The sequence below is a fragment of the Chiloscyllium plagiosum genome, unplaced genomic scaffold (genome assembly GCF_037043375.1).
Source record: "Chiloscyllium plagiosum isolate Xiang-an unplaced genomic scaffold, Cpla_swu_hap1 HiC_scaffold_13, whole genome shotgun sequence".
In the NCBI taxonomy this organism is placed as follows: domain Eukaryota; kingdom Metazoa; phylum Chordata; class Chondrichthyes; order Orectolobiformes; family Hemiscylliidae; genus Chiloscyllium; species Chiloscyllium plagiosum.
The window spans coordinates 72494747-72516568 of record NW_028270151.1 but is presented as its reverse complement, the minus strand read 5'-3'; the positions used below and the strand labels follow the sequence as shown (position 1 = coordinate 72516568).

The following is a 21822-nucleotide window of genomic DNA, read 5'->3' as shown; positions in this document are numbered from 1 at the left end:
TTACCTCAGTGTCAGGAGTTTAATTTGAAAGACTTTGGTTAAACCCTAACACAATTATTTGAAGCTGAGAAAGTCTAATTCCAGTTTTCTGAAGACTCAAAGAAGAGACTACCAGATTCTTGAGACCAGGAATTGATGCATCTGTAAAGTTAAGCTCTATAGATATGATAGAGAAGGGATTTCTATTTGTTGTGTAAAGACCATATCTTTTAATTTTTCTGTGTTTTTGATTGTTGACTAAAATGGGAAAAGGACTGTTTTGTAAAGAAAGGATTGTTGTTGAATTACTACACTTCTTAAAAGCAAAAGCACTCATTGTAAGTACTGTTTACAAGGATGTTATTCAGGTTGTGGTGGAAGCATGTTTGTAGATGATCTCAAACTAATCTAAGCTGCTTTGACTGGCAACAAGTAACTGTTTAGTCTGTGGACTAGTGACCAGTTATTAATGACAATGACCTGCCTATCAACAATTATGTAATTGGCTCTCAGATAATTGAATAACTTAGAGTGTGAATGAGATAGAAGAAATCAGATCTCTGCGAATGCAGGAATTCGTTCTTTTCTCTCCAGTGAGAAGTCTGAAGGTAGCCAATTTATTTCCCCTTTCCATGTTTCTGTAAGCTGTGTCTTTAATTGACAAGTCTAAGATTGTATAAGTGGGAGACAGTCACTCTGCCTTCTGCAAACAAGTGTAAGTGTCTGGGGAAAGAAGATTGAGAAGCAACTTTCTGATCAGAGCACAAATCATCTCAGCAAAATCAATGAACAAGAACTGCTGAAATAATTTTATAGTTTTTTTTCCCTCTGCCATAACATCCATTTTTTTATGGTTAAAATCTGTTTATTTGTAAGAAATAGTATTTTTGTTTATTACAGAATTTTGATCCATGCCTTTTGTCAACTTGGGTCTGAAAGACAGGGAGGTTGTGAAATTCTGTGGAGTTTTTAAAATCCTTATTTTTTGTGATGATTCCAGGGATGCTGGGACTTGATTTTCAGTGTGCTATCATGAGTGAGGCAGAGCAGGCCCGGGGCGGTGTGATTGTTTGCTGAGGAAGGAGATGTGGCTGTAGTAGTGAGTCTCTTCAGGATGACTGAAAAGCTTCAGGACACAGGAGATGACCTAGAGGGTGCAGTGAGAGAGAGACTCATTGAGATCCTTGTAGAGAGAGAGGAGGAGAACTTCTTCAAGATAGACATCCTTGGAAGAGGTTTCTCAGTGAGGTTAAAATCAACCAGGAGAAAGTGAGGACTGCAGATTAGAGTCAGGAGTGTGGTGCGGGAAAAGCACAGCAGGTCAGGCAGCATCTGAGGAGAGCAGATGTGGTCTCGATTGCTCCTGATGTGGTCTCCTCTACATTGGGGAGACAGGACACCTACTTGCAGAACTCTTCAGACACATGCACAAAATAACCCCATTGCCCCGTGGCTGAACACTTTAACTCCCCCTCCCATTCTCCCCAAGGACATGGAGGTCCTGGGCCTCCTCCATCACCAAACCCTAACCATCCGACACCTGGAGGAAGAATGCCTCATCTTCCGCCTTGGGACCCTCCAACCACACAGGATTAATGTGACTTTCACCCGTTTCCTCATTTCCCCTCCCTCACCTTATCCCAAATCCAACCTTCCAGCTCAGCACCAGCCTCTTGACCTGTCCTACCTGTCCATCTTCCTTTCCACCTATCCACTCTACCTTCCTCTCCGACCTATCACCTTCACCCCCCCACCTCCACCTACCGATCTCATTCACAGCTAACCTCCCCCCAGCCCCACCCCATTTATCTCTCAACTTCCTTGGCCCATAAGCCTCATTCCTGATGAAGAGCTTATGCTCGAAATGTCGATTCTTCTGCTCCTCGGATGCTGCCTGACCAGCTGTGCTTTTCTAGCACCATACTCTCGACCCTTGGCTATTCAGCCTATCTATGCTGCTCATGATTTTATGAACTTGCATAAGGTCACCTTATAGCCTCTGACGCTCCAGGGAAAACAACTCCAGCCTATTCAGCCACTCCCTGAAGCTCCAACCCTCCAAATCTTTTCTAAATCCTTTCAAGTTTCATATCATCCTTTCCATCACAGGGAGATCAGAATTGCATGCAGAATTCCAAAAGTGTCCTAAACTATGTCTTGTACAGCTCTAACATGACACCCCAACTCCTATACTCAATGCACTAACCAATAAGGGAAAACGTACCAAATGCCTTCTTCACTATCCTGTCTACCTGCGACTCCACGTTCAAGGAACTATGGACCTGCACTCCAAGGTTTCTTTGTTCAGCAACACTCCCTCAGACCTTACCTTTAAATGTATAAGTCCTGCATTGATTTGCCTTTCCAAAATGCAACACCTCACATTTATCAAAATTAAACTCCATCTGCCACTCCTAAACCTATTGGCCCATCTGATCAAGATCCTGTTGTACTCTGAGGTAACCTTTTTCGCTGTCCACTACACCTCCAATTTTGGTGTCATCTGCAAACATACTAGCTATACCTACTATGCTCACATCCAAATCATTTACATAAACAACAGAAAGCAGTGAACCCAGCACCGATCCTTGTGGCACTCCATTGGTCACAGGCCTCCAGTCTGAAAAACACAACCTTCCACCACCACCCTCTGTCTTCTACCTTCATGCCAGTTCTGTATCCAAATGACTAGTTCACCCTGTATTCCGTGAGATCTAACCTTGCTAACCAGTCTCCCATGGGGAACCTTGTAGCGCCTTACTAAAGTCCAGATAGATCACACGTACCACTCTGGCCTCATCAATCCTCTTTGTTATTTCTTCAAAAAACTTTGTCAAGTTAGTGAGATACAATTTGCCATGTGTAAAGCCATGTTGACCAGTCCTAATCAGTCCTTGCTTTTCCAACTGCATCTAAGTCCTCTCCCTCAGGATCCCATTCAACAACTTACCCACCACTGATGTCAGGCTCACCGGTCTATGGTTCCCTGGCCTTTTCTTTACCACCTTTCTTAAATAGTGGCACCACGTTAGGTAACCTTCCAGCTCCTCATCTGTGGCTATTGATGATGCAAACATCTCAGCAAGGGGCCCAACAATCACATCCCTCGCTTCTCACAGAGTTCTAGAGTACACCTGATCAGGTCCCTCTGATGTATCAGAGGGTTTGGATACTTCTGATTGATATACTTGTATATGTTATCCAGGAATTGTTGGATTAAAACCAGACATAATCCTTGGATAACTATGCAACTAACTCTCATGTCCCAAGTTAATTCCTGCAACCGGGCATTAAATAGAGCCCCAGTGGCATGAAATCTGCAATGCCATGGCCAGTTGGTGAGTATTTCTGGCTCTTTTGCCACAAGGAGGGCACTGTCGATACATAATCACTGAGGTGAAAAGCAGAATGTTGCTTGAAAAATGTTCCAAGTCATGGAGGACCAGGTACCATGAATCTCTCTTGTCGTACCATGAATCTCTCTTGTTGTAACATGAAGTAAAATTGGGAAAATTGAGCCCTCTCATTCTTAGCTTGTTAAAATGTAAGATATGATTACCGTGTTAGTATATTGATGACACTGTCATCGTATAGCCTTATTGCAGTGATAGCGTAGAAAACACTTTCTAGCTTATGCTGGTTAGAAAATATGAGCAAACAGGAGAACTCAGAGGACATGACCTTGTTTTACAAGATTGTGGTGAAGTGGTCAGCGTATGAAAGTGTACTGTTGGTGTTTTAACCAGACAATAGTTTCAATGTCTGAGGAGTACAGCTGGTGTTGAAGAGAACGGAACTGAAAGATAATAAACACTCTGTGTACGTCAGTAAGGTGTAGTAAGGCTCAAAGTGACAACTTGTTTATTGACTCTACAAATAAAAATTTTACCAGTTCTGAGTATTAAACTTACTTCACATACAGCTTGACTTTGCTACTCAGAATACTTCACAAATCAGTTGCAAGCAATGTAAATTAAATTGACTTTTCGAGATACCAACATGCGTTTGGACCAGTTAGTGCTTATTTTTAGAAGAAGCAATTACAAGACATCTTTTCTCACCCCATCAGAACTGCAGTTTATGCCAATGATCGCAAAAATACAGGACCCCACAGTATATTGCTCTGAACCAAGGGGAGTCACAGAGTCATTGAAGAAGGCCAATTGACTCATTGATTCTATGCGACTCCCTATAGAACAATTCAATCAGCCGTTTCCTCCAACTCTAACCCTGAAGCTCTGCAACTTTATTTCCCTCAAGTGCTCATCCAGGTTTCTTTTAACAATATTCGTCATCTCCGCCCATACCATTGTCATAGAGAGAGAGTTCCAAATCATTAGCTGCATAAAAAGTAGCTTTCTGTATCATTTAATATCTTTTCTCCTCATGCCTTAACTCTCTGTTCCTAATATTTGTTCTAATAATTTTTTTTAAAAACATTTATTTAATCTAACTTATCTAAACATATCATAATCTTGTGCACCTTTACCAAGGCTCCCTCCAATCTCCTTTGCAACAGGGAGAACAATCACAGCTTCTGAAACCTAACTCTGGAATTAAAATCTGTCATCCTTTTTATGGTATGGTAAATTTTCTCCACAACCACTTCATGACTCTTGCATCATTGTTAAAATGTTGAGGTGGCATGGTGGATCAGTGGCTAGCACTGCTGCCTCATAGTGCCTGGGATCTGGGTTCAATTCCACTCTTAGGTGACTACCTGTGTGCAGGTTGCATATGGCAGGGCGGTGAAATGTCTTTGGAGGATTGCAATGGGCTGAATGGCCTGCTCCAGGTTGTAGTGATTCTATGATATAATAGTTGTGTTCTAATCAGAGCTTTATAAGAATTCAGCAGAACCTCTGTGCTTTTGTTCTAATACCTCTATTTATGAATCCCAAGATCTCATATGTTTTCTTAATTACCTCCTCATAAATATTTTGCCACGTTCAGTAAATATTAAGGTAATTGTTCTCCCAGGGCTCTCTGTCCCAGTACATATTACAGAATTGTCACTTCATCTGTCCTTTTCCTCATTATGTCTTCTGCCAAAATGCATTGGCTCACATTTCTCTATAGTAAATTTCATATGATATTTTTCTGCCTGTTACATAAGAAGATAGGCGTAGGCATCTGGCCGTTCGAGCCTGCTCTGCCATTCAATAAGATCATGGCGGATCTTTCCATGGACTCAGTTCTACTTTTACCTGCCTGCTTCACCATAATCCTTAATTCCTTTCCTGTTCAGAAATCTATCTATCTTTGCCTTAAAACCATTTGACTTAGCCTCAAATGCTACATTGTGCAGGGAATTCCAAAATTCACAACCCTTTTGGTGAAGAAGTTCCTCCTCAACTCAGTCCTAAATCTGCTGCCCCTTATTTTGAGGCAATGTCCCCTAGCTCTAGTTTCACCCACCAGTGGAAACAATCTCCCTGCTTTTATCTTATCTATTCCCTTCATAATTTTATATGTTTCTGTAAGATACCCACTCATTCTTCCAAATTCCAATGTGTATAGTTCCAGTCTACTCAATCTCTCCTCATAAACCAACTCTCTCAACTTTGGAATCAACCTAGTGAACCTCCACTGCACCCCCTCCAGTACTAGTAAATCCTTTCTCAAATAAGGAGACCAAAACTACACACAGTAGTCCAGGTGTGGCCTCACTAGCACCATATACAGATTCAGTATAAACTCCCTGTTTTTAAACTCAATCCCTCTAGAAATGAAGGATAGTATCCATTTGCCTTCTTAATTACCAGCTACACCTGCAAATCAACTATTCTGGTAGCCTATTAATGACTGAGTGCAGTCAAGTGGTGTTGTCCTCATTGTAAACTGCACCCCTAATATGTTTAATCAATATCCATTGCTTTCCCATTGACAATTTTCTCTGTTACTTCATCAGTTAATTAAGTGAGATCAGTCAAGCATAGTCTGCCTTTCACAAATATATGGGGGCTATCCTTTAATAATGCAAATCTCTTTGAGTACTTTCTCATTATTTTCCCTGATTATTATTCTCAAATCTTAACCACCACTGATGTTTAACGTAGGGATGATGAATGTTCATGAATAATAGTATCACTTTTGTCACTCTCCAATTCTTCGGCACCTTCTGCTTTCAAGGAAAGACTGAAACATTCAGGCTAACCCTTCCACTACCTTGGCTCTACTGCTTTTAGCAACCTGAGCTGCAAGCCATTGGTACCAGGGAGTTTATCCCACTCTAAGCATAGCCTGTCCTTCCAGCATATTTTACCAAGTAATTTTCACACCATCCCCTAACTTACTTACTGCTAACAATATTCAGCCAGCTTGCTCTTCCTGATTAAACACCAATACATATTGTTTGTATGTATCCAGTCGTGCCCCGGCACCTTTAAATACATATCGCCTTCTTTGTTCCAAACTGCAGTCACTCCAGCTTGACTGGATTCTCTTGCAAACTTCTAGAATAACATAGAGTTCATGCCATTTTGCCGCGCTTATTTTCCTCTCCTCTTCTCCCAATATATTGTAATTGACCCTTGCCCTCAATTGAAAGATTTATCTGATGTTCCCAATATCCACTCTATTTTTGTTTCATTATATTCTCTGTCGCTTATCATTCAAGGAAGTCTGGCTTTGGTTTTCTTTCCTTTCACCATTATTAGAATGAACCTTACTTTAACTGAAAAATTTCCTGCTTAAAGGTGTTCATTGTTCTGATTAAGTTTCTCTTATTGGTCTTTGCATCCATTTTACTGTCGCTAGGTTCCTTCTAACCTCATTGAAATTAGTTTAATTCTAGGAATTCCCCTTTAGACTGTTCAGAGAAATGACCAAAGTAGTTATACACCCCAAAGACTGATAAATCATATCAGCAATATATTTCTTTACCTGTTCTGAACAGCAAGGTACTGACTGTACCTCAACTAATTTATGTTTGCAAAACTCTTAATGCAGTGATCAATATTTGATAGGATTCTGTGATTGGACAACATTTTCTAAATAATCCAGATTATGCAAAGAATTAAAATGACAACCAATTTTGGATTCTCAGCCAGACTCACAGTGTGGTGTGCTTGTATGTACTGCAGGTTGTATGTGTTAACCCAGGATCCTGGTTTTCACAGATGGAAAGTGCATATGAAAATACAGCACCCGTCTCAACTCAACAAAACAGTTGTCAGCCATTCTCTGCTTCATTTTTCAGGGAAATGCCTTGAAGAATCAGAGTAGACAGAATGGATTAAAATTTTAACAAAGGTTGGCAGTTAACTATTAATCATCGTTAATTGGTGCATTCTATCTGGCAATGTCATTGCTAATCAGTATTCACTGGCTAACAAATCTGCACTGTCTTTCATAAAGTATTAATGTTTTGTTCCCTTTCTCCTTAAAAAAAAATGCTGCAAATTTACCTGATGAATGCTATCATAAAGGTTTCAACGAAATGTATTTTTAACCAAATGCTGTAAGATGTCTGTTTACATTGTTTTTGTTCTACTCCATTACTAATCTAAACCTATGATATAAATGATCATTCTTATCTACGTGTTTCCTCACAGATGCTGGATTTACTTAGACTCATTAGCCACATCAGAGTCAAAAAGATTGGTGCTGGAAAGCACAGCTGGTCAGGCAGCATCCGAGGAGCAGGAGAATTGATGTTTCGAGTGTAAGCTCTTCATCAGGAATTCTACATGAATGCTCGAAACATCGACTCGCCTGCTCCTCAGATGCTGCCTGATTGGCTGTACTTTTCCAGCACCACACTTTTCATCTCTGACCTCCAGCATCTGCAGTCCTCACTTTCTCCCTTTCACCACATCAGATCAATCAATGCTTTCTTTATATTGGGACCTATTCATATACCCATCCAGATGCCTTTTAAATGCTGTAATTGTACCAGTCTCCACCACTTCCTCTGGCAGGTCATCACATACACCTATCGGAAAGATGTTTTGAAATATGAAAGGGTTCAGAAAAGATTTACAAGAATGTTGCCAGGGTTGGAGGATTTGAGCTGTAGAGAGAAGCAGGATAGGCTGGATTTGGAGATGCCGGTGTTAGACTGGGGTGTACAAAGTTAAAAAGTCACATAACACCAGGTTATAGTCCAACAGGTTTAATTGAAAGCACTAGCTTTCAGAGTGGTTGTAGAGAACACAATTTAAAGGCTCAGAATATTGCTCTCAATTCTGTGCCTTACAATTGCATCCTCCACAACCACCTGATGAAGGAGCAGCGCTCCGAAAGCTAGTGCTTCCAATTAAACCTGTTGGACTATAACCTGGTGTTGTGTGATTTTTAACTGAACAGGCTGGGGCTGTTTTCTCTGGAGTGTCAGAGGCTGAGGGATGACCTTATAGAGGTTTATTAAATCATGAGTGGCATAGATAGGATAAACAGACCAGGTCTTTTCCCTAGTGTGAGGGAGTCCAGAACTAGAGGGCATAGTTTCAGAGTGAGAGGGGAAAGATATAAAAAGGACCTAAGGGGCAAAGTTTTCACACAAAAGGTGGTGCATGAAGAAGGCATTTGGTAGCTTTCCTTTTACTGGTCTGAATATTGAGTGCTGGAGTTAGGAGGTCACATTACAGCTGTACAGGTCATTGGTTAGACCACTTTTGGAATACAAGGGAACCTCGATTATCCGAATGAGATGGGTGGGCATTATTTTGTTTGGATTATTCGGTTAATTGATTTTCTCTGGGGCTTGGAGTTTTCTGTGAAGTCTGCTCCCTGTTCAGGAGACTAAGCAAAAGCACACTGTGCAGGAGACCCCGCCCCCTACCCACTCCCACTGCCTGCCCACCGCAAACCCATCTGCTCCCACCCTGCCTGCCCCAACCTCGTCTGCTCCCATCTGCCAGCTCCCCAATGCCATCCAAAACCGCCCCTTGCCCGCCCCCAACCCCACAGCGCTAACCCCACACCCCCGTCCATTCCCACCCACTGTCCGACCTCTGCCATGTCTCCATACCCTGACGCTTCCCCAGGGCAGCTGGACTGTATACCAACAGTAAGACCACACACACACCTATTTGACAGGTTCCATCTTTTCCCTATACAGAACAATGTTGGAGAAATTATCTGGGGAAGGGGGGGGTTCAGGATACACCCCCATGTAGAACTCCAGGGAAAGTGTGGGGTGAGAGAGAGGGTGGGAGGTCAGTCATTTGAAGACAGTGCCTGGACTGTCTTGGCAGCATTTCAGTGAGCCAAGTTAATTTTCAATCATTGTACCTGTAAACAAAAGATGCGATCAAGCTTGAAACACCTCCTTGAAGTAATGCTTATATCGGAATCTTGAGATCCCCTTCAGATAATTGATAATTGGATAATCGATATTCGGATAATCAAGGTTCCTCTGTTTTGTGTGCAACTCTGGTTGATCAAAGAAGTTTGAAATTTGAACTTATCACTCAAATGTTAAGCCATTTGATATTTGAGAATTAATGTCCTTCAATATTGTCTTTCCGCAGTTTTTGGACATCTATGTGATTTCTCCAGAGATTTACTCACTCACTCACTAGTTGGTAACCTGTAAAATATTTTCATAATGTGATCATTTTCCTTCTTCAAATCTAAACAAATGGATTTTGTCATTGTCAAAAAGATACACTCTTTCAAACATAAAAGTGTCTTCTCTAATCAGCACTTGCATTTCTCCTCCGTATTTGTATAATTGTTGAACACATTTTGACAGATTCTCCTGTAGGAGAAGGGAACTGGGAAATGGGTTCTATTCCAGGTCGTGAACTAAAGTGTTTTTTTTCATTTGTGGGATGTGGGTGTTGCTGGCTGACCAGCATTTATTGCCCGTCCTGGTTGCCCTTGAGAAGTTGGTGGTGAGCTGCCTTCTTGAACCACTGCAGTCCACCTGCTGTGGGTTGACCCACAATGCCACTGGGGAGGGAATTCCAGTACTGAAACCAAGGCTGACAATGATATGCTCCTGGTTGGGGACTTTATTAAGTAAGAAAGAGATCTGCAACCAATTACGCTGCAAAGACAAAGAGAGGTGGACTGCCTCCAGAGTAGTAAGATGAAAAGATGGCTATAAAAGGGTTCCATAAGTGTTCCCTATTCTAAAACTGTCAAATTATTGCTTGCAAAAAAACAGCCAATCATTGCTGTCTTCTTGGTAAAATCCTTCCTGCCTTTTTCAAACTAGATATTTGAGAGAACATTGCCATGCATCCTTTATATTGGAGACATAAGGCATCATGGTGTATAGGAGATTACTGATCTTTTCTATGATTTAACCATGTTCTACTACCAGATTGCCCTTTCCTGCCACCTTCATTGGCCCTTCTATTCATTCTTCATTGTGTACTGCTCTGATTATGGCAGGAAACCCACCACCTGCCACCATCTATCACAAGGTCATTTGTCTTTCTTGAATCAGATTTGGTACGTTCCTGTCCTCACTTTTACCGAAAGCTCAGGGTTCCTAAAGCTCTGCCAAAATTCCAAACATCTGAAAGTCAGGCTCATGGGCCTTTCCAGGTCCTGGAGAGGTTCAATTTTGAATGGATGCCTTTTCCCCAAGTCGTGGTTTCAAGGCCCAGAAATCTGAAGTGCTTTCTTATTTATCATGCCTCAAGCCATGCATTGATCCTCATGTCTTTCTATTTCTACTATTGCTAATAGGTTGTTTTGTAAATAATTGAGACATTAATTTCAGTTCTTATGTTTTAACTACCATCCTAATCTCCTGAAGATTTGACCATGGGTCACAATGCCTGCTCTCTCTATGTCATTGATACAGTATTTTATTCTAACATCTGCTTCAACCATTTAACCTTGCAGAATATTCAGTGTCATTTCCGTGATATCTTTTAATCCAGCAGCAGAGAGGGACACAACATGTGGGATCCAAAACAGAGTTTATCAAAGCGCATGTCTCTTCCCTTAACTCTGGAATATTCTAGAACAATTATGTGTCTGTCCCTCATTATTCCCTCTTGTGCAATCTTTATTGTAATAATCTGGAGTGTAGTTTCTTAAGGTGTTGACACTTTCATCACTGTCCAAATCTTGTACACATCACCCTAAAGACTTGTGAAGTATCCTGATGTTCCTCCATGTTGCAAGTTGCAAAGAACTGGCCTCAGCTGCCCTTGCACATTTTAACTTATCTGTTTTAGAACCTAATTAATGCATTTACTAGACTATTAATTTTAATTGATGTCCTTTTAACTTTGATGCATTTAAAGGAGAGTTCTGGTGCAGTTTGATGAGCAGATGTTATAGCACTGCCAACGCTGCACATCCCCTCAGCTTCTAGCAGTCAACATTTCGCTCTCACTACTGAGCAATAGTGTCATATCTGGGATAGGAAGTAAATGTTCACTGTCCTCCTTCCCTGTTCCACCTTCCTCCAATAAGGCTTCCAAACAAATGAGAGCAAGGAACCACTTAGTTCCATTTAATTTTAAATTCACATGTAACAGAATTATTTGATGCTGGCATTCTTGCTAGAGACAGCATATTGATGAAGAAAAATGTTAAAATAATTGGAAGTCATAAGGTGCAACTGTTGTAATTTAAGCTATGAGGACGTTAAAATTCTCTGTGGCATATGTGTAAGTATCATTTAAGCTGAAACGGAGTTTAAAATGTAAACAGCTTGTGAATACAGCAAATAATAGACAGCAAAGACAATCCATTTAAGAAGTATATTTTAGAAACATAACAAATAGACATTGGAAAATTGCAAGCAAAATAAATAATAGCATATGTCACTCTTCAAACAGTGTTCCCTGGTTGGGGAGACAATACAAATACAATTAAACAGAAGTAATATTGAACAATATGTTTTCAAAAGTTAACAAGCATTTCATTATGCATTCCAGTGCAAAGATGCAGGGTTACTGTGCATTGTATCATGAAAGAAAATCAGCATGACTCTCAATGGAATTACCTTAAAGGAATACAGCCTTCATACAATCTCTTTCTGAAAAACGTTTACATTCTCTCACACACAGTAAAGATTTTTCAATGTAAGAAAATATGATAAAAAATCATTTTGTTGGAAATTGATGCTTTGGCTAAAATTCTGTTTTATGTGAAACAGGATTATAATGTAATACAGGATACAAATCAGTAATGTAATTGTTTTAATAAACTGATACTTTATAAATGCTTTTATCCAATATGGAAATAATTCCTCATGAATCAGTAATTTCAGGAGTTTTACTGCCATTTTCAGTTTTTAGATTTTTAATTGGAATAGCATTTGCCCTACTTCAGAAAGGCTGCAGTTCTTTTGTCTTGTAAGATCAGAATTTAATAATTTGGCTGCAGTCCCAGGAAGTTGCCTGAGCACACTTCCTGCATGTGTTCACACAGTTTGTTTAGTTACCTTACTGACATACCCAAGTCTGCCATTGCAGGTAGACTGATGTCCCAACACTGATCTTCAGTTAAACCAGTGAGATTATTAGATGTGGAAGTGAGATTCAACACTTAATCAGTGAGAACATACAAATTGTCTATTGTCCTTTCAGAAACTGGCACAGCCCATCAACATACCTGTCTCTGCCATTAATAAGAACAAATGAGTAAATTAGTCATATGTAAAAGCAGTACCACCAGTAAAGTGTGAACCCTGATTTGATTGGAATCAGTTCAATAAACCTAAATAGTGTGGTTGAACCTTTCTGGTATTTGCGAACTTGCTGATGGCATTCAAACCTACATATCACATAGAAAAGTGAACTTTAAGAAAAACACATTTTGAAAAATTTCTTGCTCTGTTGGCGTTTACATCATCATCCACAGCCACCAAGTATTAGGGTCATTTTCATCCCTTCCTTTCCTTTTGAGAAAGCTTTTCCACAAGATTCTTCACTTGACCATTCTCTGGATCTGAGCAAATCCAATGGTTATTCACTTTGAATCTAAAAAGAAGACAAGTCGATTTCCAATGTTAAACATGCATAATACAGGCTCTTAATAATAATGTGTAATGCCAGGTTCCAGAGATGTCACCACTGATTGAATACTTACATCACAGCTTTAATTTTGCAGCGCCCATCGTTTTCCTGCAAGGCATATTCCTTGATTCTCTTGAGTTGAGGGATTCTTTGCGAGTATTTCCGGCAGCAGTTCTTCCATATTTGACTAGGTGCTGGAAATCAAGAAACAAAAGAGTATTATGAATTGATTTAATAAAAGAAAAAGACTCTGAGGTCACACAGTCATAGAGATGTACAGCAAAAAAAACATTTGATCCAAGCCGACTAGATATCCTAAATCAATCTAGTCCCATTTACCAGCATTTGGCCCATATCCCTCTAAATCCTCTCCTTAATACTCATTCAGATGCCTTTTAAATATTGTAAAATTGTACCAGACTCCACCACTTCCTCTGATAGCTCATTCCATACATGCACCACCTTCTATATGAAAAAGTTGCCACATAGGTCCCTTTTAAATCTTTCCCCTCTCACCTTAAATCCTATGCCCTCTAGTACTGCACTCCCCCACCCTGGGAAAAGACCATTAATCAAAGTGAAGCCAGACTAATGGATTGATATTGTTGAATCTGAGAGTTTAGAACATAGAACATTACAGCACAGTATACGTCCTTCGGCCTTCGATGTTTCGCTGACCTGTGAAACCAATCTGAAGCCCATTTAACCTACACTACTCCGTTCTCGTCCATATGCCTATCCAGTCACCATATAAATGCCCTTAAAGTTGAGGAGTCTACTACTGTTGCAGGCAGGACGTTCCACATCCCTATTACTCTCTGAGTAAAGAAACTACCTCTGACATCTGTCCTATATCTATCACCCCTCAGTTCAAAGCTATGTCCCCTCGTGCTAGCCATCACCATCTTAGGAAAAAGGCTCTCACTGTCCATCCTATCTAACCCTCTGATTATTTTATAGGTTTGACCCTGTACATGTTGAATGAAATGTAGAAATGATTTCCCTGTGCTTAGTTGTTGGGCATTGAGGTTGCTGGCTGAGCCACAATTTATTCCACATTTAGCCACACCTTGTGGCTTGCTAAGCTATTTCAGACCGCAGTGAAGATTCCACCAAATTGCTATGGATCTGAAGTCACTGTAGGATCAAGTTAAGATAGCAGATTTTCAGCAATATATTTTCTTTGATGTAAAGGATATTATTGAAGCAGATAAACTTTATGACGGTCAACAGAATCAATATTAGCCTAGCTTTTAATTTGAGATATTTATTGAATTTAGATCTCACCATCTATCATGGTGGAATTTGAACCTATATTCCCAAAAGATTAAAACTTGAGATTTTGGAATAACATCCTAATAATGTTACTGCTACACCACTATCTCCCTCATTTTGTGAGTTTAAAACTTATTATTATGTTAATGAGCACGTGTAAAACATGTCTGCTTGCCTTTTTGCTAGAGGCAACAATTAAAGGTAAATGTACACTGACTATCCTTGGAATAAATGTGTAATTTCTTCTGAAACAATAAAGGTGCATGACATAATATACTGAACAATAAAAAACAGATTAGGATCTATAATTAATTATATTTTTCATCATTAATTACAAAACCTTGACTTGGTTTCTACTCAGTTTTAAAGAGCAGTTTTTAAACTCAGTATAGGACTGATTGAAGAATCGGATGAGGTTTGCTCTCTACATTTCCTAGTGATTTAACATGGCATTTCAAGGCTGCTCGTGATCCTAAGGAGCCTCTTGCAATGATCATTGACAATCTCTCATTACTGCACTCACCACAGTGTTGAAATATACTTTGTTTAAATTGGTCATGCTCAACTTGAAGGGAAAACCTACTGGAACCATATTGGCCAGTAGCAGGTTACCGAGACGTTAAACAGTCTACCAGTGGAGAAGGTCCAATGAATCGTCCACATTATTTTAATAGATAATACAGATAGTGTGATTCTTGTGGGTTTTGCTAATCTACAATCACTCTACTTCACTGCACACAGTAAAATGGATTAACCACGCTAACTACCCAGCCATGAAATTGAGGATAAAACAAATTAAATTAAAACTAAGATATGTATATATTATAAAGCATTATTTCTTCCCAGCAACTTTTCATAGTTGTCAATCAAATGAATCCCTTAAAAGATGAAACCATTGAAGAACACAACAAAGGACTGACAAATATTTTGTAGTTGTTGAAAATCTGTCTAGTTATTTCACTCAGAACTTACTTATACTTGCTACAATCTACAATGCAGTCCATTAGATGGCATCTTAATAGCTTTGAAATTTGGTTAGTTAGCGACAGATATTTTCACAAGTTTCCATAGTATCCACAAGTTGGTCTATTTTAAGATTAGTTTAACTGGCAAGATTTCATATGACAAATTAATAGAGATGTAATGCCTCTCACCTGCTAATGCAACAAAGGAAATGATACCGAGGCACATCAGCACCACAAGAACTTGCTTCATTTTCTCGAAACTGGTTTCTTCACTCGCTGGCTAGTTTGAAAATTCTAAAACTTCTTTGAAATGCAGCTTGTATATATCCTCTCAGATGGTCAGCTTCCTGTCTAAATTCCATGAGGGGAGGTGATGCTGTGGAGGTGGGTTTACCCATGCCCCTGTGGAAACTCTGATCAGGCGATCAGATTTGTACACCAGTCCCAGTCCCTATATTTAGCTGTTTCCTTTACATTTCTCTTCACTAGAAACAACTTTTCACAGAAGGCATTGTCTTTGTGGCAACCACTGAATAATCTTTAGTTCGTCCAAATCCCTGGTGGCTTTATTTGGTTGACACCTTTAATTAGTTCTCTGTTTCATCAGTCTCGGAAAAGTTGATTTTTACTTTCTTCAGCTCATTACTTAATTTTCTGCATCTTTGCACATCAGTATATCTCATTAACATATCTCTACTCCTCATCTAAACCACAGATCTGCCTTCTAAGGACTACACAGAACAAACAACAAAGCTTCCATACTCATTGCAAAAGTCTGACCACTTTGTTCACAAAATATACTTGACTCTTTGTATGAGGGTCAGCTCAAGTTCAGTAGTTAGATCCTCACTGTCTTTTGTGTTATGCTGTGAAAACTTTATAATCCTCTGGTACCTGTAAAGTTAGCAAACAACTTATGCTGAAGCTGACTCGAGCTCACCTGGACTAAAGTTTTATATCAAAGATGTATAAAGGCCTGTTCCATTAGAAATCAAGGTTGAAACCCAGTGCAAGGTTAAAAGTCTGATCTAATTGACTTAATTGAAAGTTGCAACCAAATGCAGATAGATACTGCTGTGAAATTCAGAAGGTTGTAGCCAAGAATCAATGCAATTCAATACATAGTCCAGTTCAGAAACTAAATAATTTTGAGGTTCCATTTTTTTCTGATATTTTTCCAATTCCATTTTAAAAATGTCAATCTGTCTTCATCTCACTTGCACACAGTATATCCCACATTCTAATTTTGCCTTCCAAAAGTTTTGCCTGCTGTCGTCATTTGCTCATTTCAGTCACTGTAGTAGGGAAATGCTATGGGTCTTGAGCCTATCACCATATAGAAGATTCTCTTCATGTTTACAATGTGGATCTCTCAGGACTTTGAACGTATCTATCAAGATCTTTGATAGCCTGGCCTCAGTGATGGTGGGGATGTTGGGATTTAGGAGCTGGGAGGAAGGGGGTGGGAAGGATGGATTTTGATGGATCCACCGAGTACAAAATGGAAATAACTTCCCCAATTCACAAATGCAGATAGATATCAGCTGAAGCAGTAAAAGATGTTGCCACATTTGGTGCCAGCTTCTGTTCACTGTGGGAGCGGTACATGGGGCTGGGGTGTGCGTGAAGTGGGATGCCACTTATCTCACATTAATTGACAACTGACTGGTTTCAATTAGCCCATCAATGGGCGGTCTGCCTTCCCTACCATGGTAACATTGCACTGGGGAGTGAGTAACCAGGGAGAACCTGCAAAATCTTCATGTGCTGTTGATTATTTTCCCTGATGACCATTTCTACATCTTATCCACTGATTTTTGTCTATCTGCCCCACCATCAAATGAGCCCTGGCTTTGGTTCCCTTGATCTTCCCCGAAGAGAATAAGAGCCCACCGCTGAATTCAGCTTGAAACTATGGAAGGCTTGTCTGTGTCCTCTTTATGTAGCCCTAGCAGAGGTTTGTGGTCTGTTACTATTACAAATGAATGTCCATAAAGGTATGAGCGGAACTTTCTCACACCAAAGATGAATGCCAAACCTTCCTTCTCTATCTGGGCATACCTTCATTTGGCATCAGCCGAAGTCCAGGAAGCAGACACTGTGGGGTATTCCTCTCTGTTGAGCCACTGGTGTGCCAACACTACCCCGATACCGTATGGGGAGGCATCACATGTCAGCACCACATCTCGCTTGGTGTCATAGTGCACCAACGGCTGAGACAATGATTGCTGCTTCACTTGCCTAAAGGACACATCCTGGCTACAAGGCCATTTCCAAAGCTGACTCTTTTTCAGTAGCAATTGTATGGGTGCCAGGATAGAGACCAGGTTAGGTATGAATTTCCCATAATAATTCACCATCCCAAATAAATAACTAAGCAGTTGTAGTGCCTGTTTGAAGATCAGTTGGGCTCCAGCTAGGAGATGGTTTTGTATGGTCACATCATTAATCCAACAAACCAAACATTCTCTCAGCATCTCACTTAGGGTTAAAGCCAAACCAGATGCCTCTGACTCTCCTATTTATATTTGTCAGCCAGGACTCCCTGATTGATCCAGGTTAACAGCCTCAATCAGGGAACTCATCTTCTATGACATCCACCTAGCTGACCTCATGCCAATCACGACATGGACCTTCCATCACATCACTGATGGTCAGGAGTGGACGAAAGGGGCAGTAATTGGCCAGGTTGGATTTGTCCTACGTTTTGTGCACAGGACATATCCGTCATAATTTTCCATATTGACAAGTAGATGCTAGTGTTATAACTGGAAGAGCTTGGGTAATGAAACTGCATGTTCTGGGGCACAGGTCTTCAATACTATTACCAGAATGTTATCATTGCCTTTGCAGTATCCAGTACCACCACCTATTTCTTGATTTCATGTGGATTGATCAAATTGGCTGAAGACCAGCTTCTATGATGCTGTGGACCTCTGGATGAGGCTGAGATGGATCATCCACTTGGCAGTCCTGGCTGAAGATAGTTACAAATCTTCTTTTGTGCTCTAACTGTCCAAATATACATATATCAAGAGAGTGGTGCTGGAAAAGCACAGCATGTCAGGCAGCATCTCAGGAGCAGAAGAATTAACGTTTCAGGTATAAGCCCTTCATCAGGAATGAGGCAGTAAGAAATGAAGAAGTCAAGGGTAGATTACAGGCCAGCATGGTGTCCAGGTGGATAGGGTATGTTGGAGGTGAGAGAAGGGGCCCTCAGTGGATTGGCAGGAACCTTGATTGAAAAAGTGGGCCCGGTGGCAGAGATGGCAGAAGAAATGTTCGCTGTCGCAACATGTGTCGAACTCATTAATCCGGGATCATAGAGGGATGACGGTGAGGCCTTTGCTGAGGACTGAACATTCATCCTCAGTGAGGGGGAGGTCTGAGAGAACAGTAAAAATATGGTAAGGCTGCAAGCTTGGACTTGGGGTGGGGCAGAGACTGCCACTAGAGTTAGCGTGATTACAGGGTAAGGAGTGATGTCACCAATGGAAGTAACGCTCACCATGGGGGCAGAAGTGGGGCTTACGCTCTGCCCATGGGGTGGTAGTGACATTGCCGGCTGAGTTCAGGTGAGTGATGTCACTGATGGCAGAAGTGACGTCGGCGATGTAGTTATCCGTGTTCTGGTGAGTGATGTCTCTGTGGGCAAAAGTGGCTGGCATGGCGGCAACAGCAGGGACGGAAGTGATGTGTAGACTAGGTATCACGTTGGTGCAAGCGGCGCCGGATCTAGTGGTGGTCATGGCGACAGTGGATCCTGCTGCAATCGTGGAGGCGGTCGTCCTCTTGGCGATCGCGGTTGTCTGGGCAGCGAACATGGAGGCGGCATGCTCAGCCATGGCTGTGGTCTGCGAGGAGGCCGGAGCGGAAGTAACATCATCATTCACCGCAGCGGTTGTGGCTGGAGCAGCCGCATGGCTAATGGAGTCTGAGCAGTTCCCAGAGGCCAGGAGAAGCTTCTGGAATGGTCGAGGAAACCCGTTAATTGAGGTAAATACATGAAAGTTTGTTCAACTTACATTCTTTTATGTTTGAATTGGTGGAGAAAAGGCATTGGTTGAGTGGGGACTTCTTCTGAGGATGTAAAATGGCAGATGTCCATTGAAGGTCTGGGAGAGTGTGGTCCTGAGCTGCAACAGGCCTCACTGCAGGAAGAGCGTGGCCCAGAGGTGGGGCAGGGCTGACTGCAGGGAGTGTGTGGCCCTGAGCTAGGGCAGGCCTGACTGGAGGGAGAGTGTGGCCCTGAGCTGGGTGAGGCCAGACTGAAGGGAGAGTATGGCCCTTAGCTGGGACAGGCCTGACGGCAGGGAGAGTGTGGTCCTCAACAGGGACAGGGCTGACTGCAGGGAGAGCGTGGTCCTGAACTGGGACAGGGCTGACTGCAGGGAGAGTGTGGCCCTGAGTTGGGACAGGCCTGACAGCAGGGAGAGTGTGGTCCTGAACTGGGACAGGGCTGACTGCAGGGAGAGTGTGGCTCTGAGTTGGGACAGGCTTAATTGCAGGGAGTGTGTGGCCCTGAGCTGGGGCAGGCCTGACTGAAGGGAGAGTGTGGCCCTGAGCGGGGACAGGCCTGACTGCAGGGAGAGTGTGATCCTGAGTTGGGACAGGCCTGACTGCAGGGAGAGTGTGGCCCTGAGCTGGGACAGGCTTGACTGCAAGGAGAGTGTGGAGATGTGCTGGGAAAGAGCTGACTGCAGGGAGAGTATAGCCCAGAGCTGGGACAGGGCTGACAGCAGGGAGAGTATGGCCCTGAGCTGGGACAGGGCAGGGAGAGTGTGGCCCTGGGCTGGGTCAGGCCTGACTGCAGGGAGAGTGTGGCCCAGGGCTGGGTCAGGCCTGACTGCAGGGGGAGTGTGGCCCTGACCTGGGACAGTCTGACTGCATGGAAAGTGTGGCCCTGAGCTGGGACAGGGCTGACTGCAGGGAGAGTGTGCCCCTGAGCTGGGACAGGGCTGACTGCAGGATGAGTGTGCCCCTGAGCTGGGACAGGACTGACTGCAGGGAGAGTGTGGCCCTGAGCTGGGACAGGGCTGACTGCAGGGAGAATGTGCCCCTGAGTTGGGACAGGGTTGACTGCAGGGAGAATGTGGCCCAGAGCTGGGACTGGCCTGACTGCAGGGAGAGTGTGGCGCTGAGCTGGGAAAGGGCTGACTGCAGGGAGAGTGTGATCCTGAGCTGGGACAGAGCTTACTGCAGGGGGAGTGTGCCCTGAGCTGGAGGAGGGCAAAAAGAGTGCGGCATAAGCTGGGGCAGAGCAGGGAGAGCATGGCCCTGAGCTGGGACAGGCCTGACTGCAGGAAAAGTGTGGCCCTGTGCTGGCACAGGGCAGGGAGAGTGTGGCCCTGAGCTGGGTCAAGCCTGACTGCAGAGTGAGTGTGGCCCTGAGCTGGGATAGGCATGACTGCAGGGCGAGTGTAGCCCTGAGCTGGGACAGGGCTGACTGCAGGGAGATTGTGGCCCTGAGCTGGGACAGGAGTGACTGCAGGGAGAGCATGCTCCTGAACTGGGGCAGGATAAGGAGAGCGGAGGCCTGAGCTGGGACAGGGCTGACTGTAGGGAGAGTGTGGACCTGAGCAGCGACAGGCCTGACTGCAGGGAGAGTGTGGCCCTGAGCTGGGACAGGCCTGACTGCAGGGAGAGTGTGGCCCTGAGCTGGGACAGGGCTGACTGCATGGCGAGTGTGGCCCTGAGCTGGGACAGGCCTGACTGCAAGGAGAGTGTGGCCCTGAACTGGGACAGGGCTGACTGCAGGGAGAGTGTGGCCCTGGGCTGGGTCAGGCCTGACTGCAGGGAGAGTGTGGTCCTGAGCTGGGGCAGGCCTGACTGCAGGGAGAGTGTGGTCCTGAGCTGGGGCAGGCCTGACTGCAGGAAGAGTGTGGCCATGAGCTGGAGCAGGGCAAAAAGAGTGTGGCCCTGAGCTGGGACAGGGCAGGGAGAGTGTGGCCCTGAGCTGGATCAAACCTGACTGCAGAGCGAGTGTGGCCCTGTGCTGGGACAGGCCTGACTACAGGGCGAGTGTAGCCCTGAGCTGAGACAGGGCTGACTGCAGGGGGAGTGTGGCCCTGACTTGGGACTGGACTGACTGCAGGGAGAGTGTGGCGCTGAGCTGGGAAAGGGCTGACTGCAGGTAGAGTGTGGGCCTGAGCTGGGGCAGAGCTGACTGCAGGCAGAGTGTGGCCCTGAGTTGGGACAGGACTGACTGCAGGGAGAGTGTGGCCCAGGGTTGGGACAAGGCAGGGAGAGTGTGGCCCTGGGCTGGGTCTGGCCTGACTGCAGGGGTAGTGTGCCCCTGAGGTGGGTCAGGCCTGACTGCAGGGAGAGTGTGGCGCTGAGCTGGGACAATGCTGACTGCAGGGAGTATGTTGCACTGAGCTGGGACAGGGCTGACTGCAGAGTGAGTGTGGCCCTGAGCTGGGGCAGGCCTGACTGCAGGGAGAGTATGGCCCTGACCTGGGACAGGCCTGACTGCAGGGAGAGCATGCTCCTGAACTGGGGCAGGGCAAGGAGAGTGGAGGCCTGAGCTGGGACAGGGCTGACTGTAGGGAGAGTGTGGCCCTGAGCTGTGACAGGCCTGACTGCAGGGAGAGTGTGGCCCTGAGCTGGGACAGGGCTGATTACAGGGAGAGTGTGGCCCTGAGCTGGGACAGGGCTGACTGCAGGGA

The 21822-nt window shown here is 43.5% G+C and overlaps 1 protein-coding gene across 2 annotated transcripts; it reads right to left on the bottom strand.

Moving 5' to 3' along the window:
* Positions 1 to 11640: 11640 nt before the first annotated feature.
* LOC122556279 (C-C motif chemokine 17-like) lies at positions 11641 to 18935 on the bottom strand. Of its 2 annotated transcripts, none has more exons than XM_087993751.1 (3): positions 18663 to 18935; positions 12988 to 13108; positions 11641 to 12878 (listed from the first exon to the last, which is right to left on the bottom strand). In XM_087993751.1, the coding sequence occupies exons 1-3, from the start codon at positions 18901 to 18903 to the stop codon at positions 12782 to 12784; spliced, it is 459 nt and encodes a 152-aa protein (XP_087849877.1). In that variant the 5' UTR covers positions 18904 to 18935; the 3' UTR covers positions 11641 to 12781. The 2 variants fall into 2 exon arrangements, with proteins under 2 accessions (XP_087849877.1, XP_043558840.1); XM_043702905.2 differs by lacking the exon at positions 18663 to 18935 and adding an exon at positions 15344 to 15777.
* Positions 18936 to 21822: the final 2887 nt, after the last annotated feature.

What these genes read in the sequence shown, in the direction of transcription:
- LOC122556279 (XM_087993751.1), bottom strand. Translation starts at nt 18,903, where the DNA reads ATGACCACCACTAGATCCGGCGCCGCTTGCACCAACGTGATACCTAGT. An exon ending in GCCCCACTTCTGCCCCCATG is followed by an intron (nt 13,109 to 18,662) that starts GTGAGCGTTACT and finishes CTTGATTTCCAG; the next exon opens with CACCTAGTCAAATATGGAAG. An exon ending in TGCAAAATTAAAGCTGTGAT is followed by an intron (nt 12,879 to 12,987) that starts GTAAGTATTCAA and finishes TCTTCTTTTTAG; the next exon opens with ATTCAAAGTGAATAACCATT.